Genomic DNA, 8,578 nt, shown 5'->3' with positions numbered 1-8,578 from the left:
GTGTGTGTGTGTGTGTGTGTGTGTGTGTGTGTGTGTGTGTGTGTGTGTGTGTGTGTGTGTGTGTGTGTGTGTGTGTGTGTGTGTGTGTGTGTGTGTGTGTGTGTGTGTGTGTGTGTGTGTGTGATATAGGTTCAATGTATGATTTACCTTTTTCTACTCTAAGAAAGAAGGCTCAAATTAGAACACATGTAATTTTGAACTACACTTTGTTTAAGAGCACATTCATATGCACATGAAAGTCTCAATTTTATGTATCTATAAATGTAAGTTTATATTTGGATTCATATATTCTTTTGATTCATACTTTTACACGTGTTCAAATGTAAAATTAGATACACCCATAAATACACATTTAGAAATATTGTCATTTATGCTTCCATTCTGTGTTAGAAATGTTGTTTATATGGAGAATAGATTATTAAAAAATGCATGATTTTTAAAAGTTATATTGCAATTAATCTTTTATCAATGGAATCTTTGAAAATATTCAAAATGTTTCTCCCAAAATGCAATATTAGCTAAAAGGTTTGCATTTAGCTTGAATTGATGTTAATACTTAAGCACTATTATAGAATGTTATAGAATTGATTTCCAATTCACCAATTGGTTTCAAGACCTTTAGGAAATATGATATTTAACTGAATGACTTACATGGGTGTAAATTTGGAAATACTCATAATGAGTTTCATATATTAGTGTTTCATACTTTACTTTAGTGCATTAAATCAATACTAAGAGATCATTACTAAATATGAAGGTGAACACCTTAGGATGGAAAACAAATCTTCTTCCTTCATTTCCAAGTATTGCAGCACATCTGATAGAAGCAATTATTGTACGCCATCTACTTCAATGGGCATCAAGGAGGCAAGGTTGGGTTTGTTGACTTGTCACTATTCTGAAGAAGATGGCACCATGAGAGCCAACCCTTGCTCTACCACCACCCGATGTTCCTCTTTAACATTTATAAGCTATTCAATGAGTTCTTCTCCTGTGTATGTGATAGAAACAACCTATGGAGTTGTATCTTTATCGGTCTCCTCCTCTAGGGATGTATCCAATGCAAGGAGGTAAATTGTGAATGCGCAGTCAAGGTGTTGTACTTGGTGCACTTCCCATGGGAACAATGCATACTCTATGAGAAGGATCCACATGGGCCAGACACCTATTCATCACTTTTTGGTGATTCTTTCTTACCTAAAATACCATGATCTATTCCAAAGGCACCCAAGTCATGTACGATCCCTTGATGGAGTATGTGCAAGAAGCAATGGTGCTCACAAAGTCTTCCAAAACCTAGAGGGAATTCAGTGATGAGAGCATGCTTTCAAGATTGAATTTCTTAGAGAAAACTTGTAAGAAGCTGAGAATAAGGAATTAGTGTAAGAAATATTGATAATATGCCATGTCACACTGACATTAGTATATAAGGAGATAAGTTGTAATTTTTCATATCTTTTTGACAAATCAATACATTTACAATCTTTCTCTCCCTTCTTGCTCTCAGCTTCCATGGCTTCTTCATCTTTCCTGTCTTTCTCTCTCCAAATCTAGTCTTTCTCTCTCCTCACTCTTATTCTCTCTCTTCCTGCAGTCTTTCTCTCTCCTCTACAATATTTCTCTCTCCTCTTTCTCTCTCCCTAGTTTTCTCTCTGACAAGTGGTATCAGAGCTTCAGTCTTTGATCCATTATTTTCTTCCATTTTCACTCCTATTTTCCTATTTCAAAACCAATTTCAGACAAAAATGGTACAAGACAGTGACTAGTGGAGTGCTGCAGGACATCTACAGTTAGCAAAAGACTACATCTGGAGATATCCAAGGTCAGATATGGCGGATAAAGGCTTCTTTGGTTCTTCCACCACCATGAACCTCTGCTCATCCTGCTACCGAAAACTAGTCCTTCTCAACGCCCAGCCATCCCCTTCCTTTTCCACTATATCGCCTAACAAGTCACAGGTGCAAGAAAATGAAGAAGTGAAAACGGCCGAGCTTTCTTGGGAGTTTACACCTCCAAACCACAAGGACTGCATGCAGGAGCATTAATGGAACTGTGGCTGTGCCTTCAATAAAGCTAAAAAGAAGTCTCCATGCCTATTCCATAACCAAGAAATGGCCTCGTATCCATATCCAGAAAACAGCATCACTTTTCTTTGTGATCTAAGGCTGTGTGTGTGACTTAGAAGAGAAAGGGTGTGCCTAAAGAGAAGGACATATCTGGCCAAGGCCTGCTGGCATAACCTCGTCCTCGCTGTCCACACTACCGATGCTTCTTTTCTTCTCCTCCTCCATATCCTTCTCCTTGTTGAAATTATTGTAGCACAGTTTCATATTCTCTCAAGCTTGTCTACTTTCACAACAGGATTTGCCTTGGCAATGGCCGCTCGGCCAGCCGCCTTATAGTCGAAGGAGCAGTTGTGCTTGTTGGAGTAGCAATGAAGCACACAGAAGATGTTGCCGCAACGGCACTTGAAGCTAGTCAGGCCGATTCTCTTTCGGCAGGAGAAGCAGTGACGGGCCTCGGGGCTTTCGTCTGAACTCGGAGGAGAGGCCAGAGCCAGCGGACTGACATCTCCACCTGAGAATGAAGAAGAAAGCTCGGCCGTTTTCACTTCTTCATTTTCTTGCACCTGTGACTTGTTAGGCGATATAGTGGAAAAGGAAGGGGACAGCTGGGCCTTGAGAAGGACTAGTTTCCGGTAGCAAGATGAGCAGAGGTTCATGGTGGTGGAAGAACCAAAGAAGCCGTAGTTGTTGGAGCAAAGGGAAGGTACCTCGATGGCGTCATGTACTACCGGGCACAAGCTTTGAGTACCAAGAATTCGGTTTTCTCTGGTCAAGCACGAGAAGGATGTGTGAGACAGTGGAGGGGCCTTCACTGATACCATGACAGCAGCTGCTTCATTCTGTGCACTTTCCGCTCTTCTTCAACTTTTCTGGCTGCCTCTTCAGCTTCCCTTTGTGCTTTTGTAGCAGCCTTTCGTGCATCCTACTCAAGGTTGAGGCGCAATTCTTCCTCCTCCCTAGCAAGACGTTCTCGCTCTTCCTGTTCCTTTCTAGCATGCTCCAAGGCTAACTCCCTCTCCTCAAGCATTTTCTGCAACAGACCAGGATATCACCACCATCTACAAGAGAACTCATTATTCTGGAGGCTATCTCAACCTAGAGCTGCGACGACTGTTGGAGCAACAAGCACTAGAGCTGTGGAAGCACAAGGATCAAATTCCTCAAAAACAACTGAATAATTGAATGCTGCATATTGCTGAGATGGAGTGTACTTTATATAGGATGCCGCAGAAGATTGTGTAGGGTATTCTCACCTCTTTCTCTCAGGCGCGCAGACCTTGGAACATCTGCTACAGGATGAAGAAGAAGACGCAGGGGCCGGCTCAGAAGCAGGGAGGCATACGAACAATTTTGCGCTCTCTCTTGCCTAAACTCACTTCCAATAGAGCATCTATATCCTTCCGCAGAAACGTCTTGTTGGCAGCTTCCCAAGGATCATTTTCAGGGCGTGGATCTGCAATGTAGAATTCTGACAGTCCGGGAATGTTCCGCAAGTGATCGAGTTATACCCTGTCGAATTCACCAATACACATATGTCGACAACTTGAAACCTCTTATGTGGTCAAACTTTTCAAGTCCTCAAAGAAGCCCCAAGCAACCTTCCTGAATAAGAAGCTGGGCACGGTCTTGCAAAGCAGACATACTTCTCTGCGATGCGGATGTAGGTTGCTCATGACGAGGTTGAAGCTTCCCAGATCTGATCACTTCCTGGTCATCAAAAACACCATCTGCTGCTGTGGAAGAGACCCCTACCTGTGGACTACCTTGACTTGAGAAGGGGCGTAGCCTTCTGCGCCTTCCAGAGCTCCATGAGCCTGCTCTAGGTATTAACTTTGCAAGAGATAGCTTGGAGGATTAGGATTGACTCTCTCTCGTGGCTGTTCACAGCAATTCATGGCTGTACGCAGTAGCCTTTTACTATTGTGCTTGTTTCAACCAACAAGAGAGAAAGCGGTTGTTTAAGGAAGCATAAGGCGGAACTTTATTGTCTGCATCATCTTCATTCAACGGAGACTCTGATCCATCAGATTCAGTAGTCTCTCTATTTTGTCTGCATCATCTTCATTCAACAGAGGCTCTGACCCATTAGATTCAGCAGTCTCTCTATTGTCTTTTGAAGACTCATCTTCAAGAAGACAGACTCTTTTGCAGCCCTGTTTCATCCTTTGACCACAAGCTGCCTCAGCAGTGAAGTCTTTTCACAAGGCCCCAACATTTTGAAGTTGGAGGTGATTTCATTACAGCATCTGTAGATTGGTCGTATAACAGAAATCTTGAACATACTTTGTGCAAACGTTTTGATGGTATGAAATATGATCTGAAGAAGGTGGAAGAAGTTCTTTATGATGTGAAAATCAGAGGCATGTTGAAAGATACAGATACAAAGCCTTCTACTGTGAGAAGGTTGCTGAAGCTCGGAGTTTTAAGTGTGGCAACAGACATCCTGAAGAGAACTCATTTTCTGCAGCATGTGTCTGCTTAACTTTCAACTCATCTAGCTCTTCCAACACTTTGCTAAGAGCTGTAACAGATGCCAACTCAGTAGACCTGACATGGTCCAACTCCACTTTCAAGCTAGCAATGTTCTTTTGTGTCTCACTTTCAGCCAACACTGCCTGTCTCTCAGCTTCTTGTACATCAGAATACTCTTCCTTTAGCTTGATTACTGCAGACTATGATCTGACTTTAAAAGTTCAATCTACTCTTCTGTCTCTACAAGTGCAGCTTGAGCAAAAACCAAAGCCTCATTAACAGAGTCCTATTCTTCAATCGCTGAACCTGTAGAACTTGTAGAATTCTGATCAACATGTTTTAGCTCTCTTGTGGAAAACATCCATGCACCAACCACCATCTGAGAATATATAGGCTTTGGGGATGCAAATCAGTATACTCACTGATACTTTGTGTGCCCATGAGTTGAGACATAGGGAACGACATGAGGCCATCCTGTCAAGAATGGATCAGATGGTTCAATCTACTGATCAGACCAATGCTTCTATTGATAGGTTGGTAATATCCAACGACCTACTCATGGCACAAATATCTAAACTTTCACAATTGCAAGAGGCATCAAAAGAAGTTAATGAGAATGCTTGTTCAAACAGTGACCCTTCAGTCCCACTTCAGCCATCCAACCAAAATGGTCATGGAGATGGGATCATTGGAAGAAGAGGCATTCCAAAAAATGGTTATGTTCATGGCCAGCATCAATATCCTGATGGTACACCTGAATCAAATGCTTATGCTTATGATGTATATGCTGATGGTACACACTATGATCTACATGCATCTTATGAATATGAGCAGCAACAACATGCAAATGAATATGAGCAGTATGCAAGTACATCTAGATAGCATGTTAATGCTTATAAATATGATGTACCATATCATAATGCAGAGTATCATCCCATTGAACCTTGGCAGCAGAATGGTTACTATGGTCAACATGCTTATGCTTATGAGCATCCATTTCTTTAACAACAAGATTTGGATAATGAACAACATGATCAACAAGAGGATGAGCAAGAAGAAGACCAAGAAGATGTATGAGTCCAAGAAGATGTACAAGAAGTGAACAATGAAGAGCAAGATGTACAAGCTGATGGTATCTTCGTTGATGAATCACATGAAACACTTGCAGATGTAGATGGTCATGTTGAAGGTTTTAGACTCTTAGAGAAATCTCATGATGATCTTTTTGGGCATCAGTTTACACTTAATCAAGGTCTACAACAGCCATTGAACGCATTTGATAATGAGTACCTTGATCATGGTTATGATGACCGGCACATGTTTGATGATGATATAATATATGATTTGGGCATACATGAATATGAAGATGGCATTGTGCTTCCCTACGATCCAGGGGATTTTGGATGTGATCATGGATTTGATTATGGGGATACTTCATCGTATCCATTTGATCCGGGTGGATTCGAGTATGTGGTTGAGAGGCATTCTATTCTCTTGGACAATCATTATGATGGAATACCTTTTGATCCAGGAGGTTTTGAGTAGGATTTTGCACCTTCATTTCCCACTTACGATCCTCTCTATTACTTAGTACAAACTAGTGCTTTTCCTATTTTTGTAGCCCTTGTATCAGAGTAGTACTCTGTTTCATCTATCCTTTTCTAGTCTTTTAGGTTTGTTTTTTAGGACAAAAAACTTTTGGGAAGGGATGGATTGTAAGAAGCCGAGAATAAGGAATTAGTGTAAGAAATATTGATAATATGCCATGTCACACTGACATTAGTATATAAGGAGATAAGTTGTAATTTTTCATATCTTTTTGACAAATCAATACATTTACAATCTTTCTCTCCCTTCTTGCTCTCAGCTTCCATAGCTTCTTCATCTTTCCTTTCTTTCTCTCTCCAAATCTAGTCTTTCTCTCTCCTCGTCACTCTTATTCTCTCTCTTCCTGCAGTATTTCTCTCTCCTCTTTCTCTCTCCCTAGTTCTCTCTCTGATAAAACCTAAAAATATCTCGTCACCCTGGTTGGCAAAGATAATCTCGTCGATCCACTCGTCAAAGTGTGCACGAGCATCTATCATAACAGGTAGGAGGGATGTTGGTGGATAGAAAGAGATGAAGAGAGAAAGTGTGAAATGAAACAATGAAACAAGAACTAAACTAGCTCTATCTTGAAAACCTTAAGCTTTAAACCATTCAGGGCTATTCTTATACGATATTTATTTATGTCTTTACTTACATCTTTGTAAAGTTTACATGCATATATAAATGTGTTAATATGGAAAGTATATAGCAAGTGTATGATTTTGCATAAATATCATAAATTTTAAATATTGCAAGTTCACAAGCGACAATATTATATTGGTGAAAAATTTCCAAAAATTTACAAAGTGTTGGATATTACAACTTGTGGTGTTGGGATTTTTAGGGAGACTCTACAATTTCTAAAATATGTGGAGCCACACACTTTCCACTAGTAATAGTATCCTCAACTCAGCTTTGAATTTTCTTACTATCTAGTTTACAATAGAACCTAATAGGTGGATTTTGCATTAACATTGTAATTTTCTAGGTGCATTATTCTCATCCTCCATTTGCAACACTTGGGGCTCGCGGCCCTCACAAATGACAATAACATCCATAGCTACACTTTCATGCATATTTTGATCAAGGCACAACCATTTACCCTTGAGCATCCTCCATCTACGATACTTGAACACTAGGCATAAAGTCGATCATGTGAAGTACTTGTAATTGGAAAGGAAATTTAGCCAATCCATCCCAAAGTAAGATAATAGTCAACTAAGAGAGAAAAATTTTACCTGAATGCCATGTTCCTTGTTATGACTTGACTCTCCACTATGTCATGACTATAAGTCATTTTTTATGTCCAAGTGTTGCCTAGAATCCTTGTTACATAATCCTCGTATGCACTTTTTATGACGTACATACTTTTAGTACATCTCAAACCCTTACATTCCTTGAACATATGTGCAAAAATTGCAATTGGTATGAAGCAACTTAGATGTACATTCTTTGAGCTAGTGCTTGACTTCATAGAGTTCAATATGTTTGTTGAAATTTTTGTGCTACACATGTATAAAATGTCGCTACTACACAATGGCCATTCTATGCTGTTGAGATTCGATATGTGCATAGACTCAAGGGTTCCATATTATTAATCCCCCTTGGCAATATGTACTTGGAGTCATAGAAAAAAAAAGGTTCTCTACGAGAGTTGCTTAGCTGTATGCCCCTCAAAGAGCAATCTACTAATTTCGAGGTGGTAACACTTAAAAGAACCTGTGAAACTCTCAACATTTTGCAACTCACAGCAATCCAAAGGGTATACTTCTGTAAATACGAGACAAGTAGTTACATAGATATCATGAAATTTCTCATTCTCAATGAGTTGCTAATACTTATTGTTTACAGTGTTTCGTTGAAAGGGCATAATGGGCGAAATATGTATTTGTTTTTGTATAAATACATGTTGTACAAACATCTCTGTTACAAGGTAAGAATCAACATTCCTTTTTCTGAGAGCTAAAATTTTACCTTCAACTTCTTTGATACATCTACAATTGCATATGCTTTGACTCTGAAAGCTCCCTTCATACTTGGACGCATATGTACCCAAGACGATCAATGATATGTACCAATGATCCAATTCCCTTCTTCATATTTTTTGTTACGTACTTCTATCGAGAGAATGCTTGTTCTTCTCTTAAGCATTATAACCTATGCATTAGACGTAAATAAGTATGTATTGACCCTTAAATAATAAGCATTTTAAGTCTGCCTAGTAATCACCAATATGCCATACAAATCAACATGGCATTCAGAGATATTTACACTTTTGTAAACATACACAAACATCAATATCAAAACACATGTGGATATGTACATCAACACAAAGTATAGATTCAATTTCAAGGCATCACTTTAATCATATCATTTACATTAAATATGATGAAAAGAATAGCACAAGAATACTCATAGAATTTTGCCAAAATAGATTTTACTATAATGAATAG

The 8,578-nt window shown here is 39.4% G+C and overlaps 1 protein-coding gene across 1 annotated transcript; it reads right to left on the bottom strand.

The window, feature by feature from the left end:
- Positions 1-2,255: 2,255 nt before the first annotated feature.
- On the bottom strand, positions 2,256-2,887 carry LOC148037482 (zinc finger A20 and AN1 domain-containing stress-associated protein 1-like). Its single transcript, XM_087677112.1, has one exon. It carries the CDS (start codon positions 2,885-2,887, stop codon positions 2,327-2,329), a length of 561 nt encoding a protein of 186 aa, XP_087533238.1. The 3' UTR covers positions 2,256-2,326.
- Between the last annotated feature and the right edge of the window lie 5,691 nt (positions 2,888-8,578).

This window comes from Lygodium microphyllum, chromosome 4, assembly GCF_053477565.2.
Source record: "Lygodium microphyllum isolate KBCC chromosome 4, Lygodium_microphyllum_v1.1.10, whole genome shotgun sequence".
Taxonomy (NCBI): Eukaryota; Viridiplantae; Streptophyta; class Polypodiopsida; order Schizaeales; family Lygodiaceae; genus Lygodium; species Lygodium microphyllum.
This window is presented reverse-complemented; position numbering and strand designations above follow the sequence as displayed.

Excerpts from the sequence above, each read along its gene's own strand:
- LOC148037482 (XM_087677112.1), bottom strand. The coding sequence starts at position 2,887 with ATGGTATCAGTGAAGGCCCCTCCACTGTCTCACACATCCTTCTCGTGC.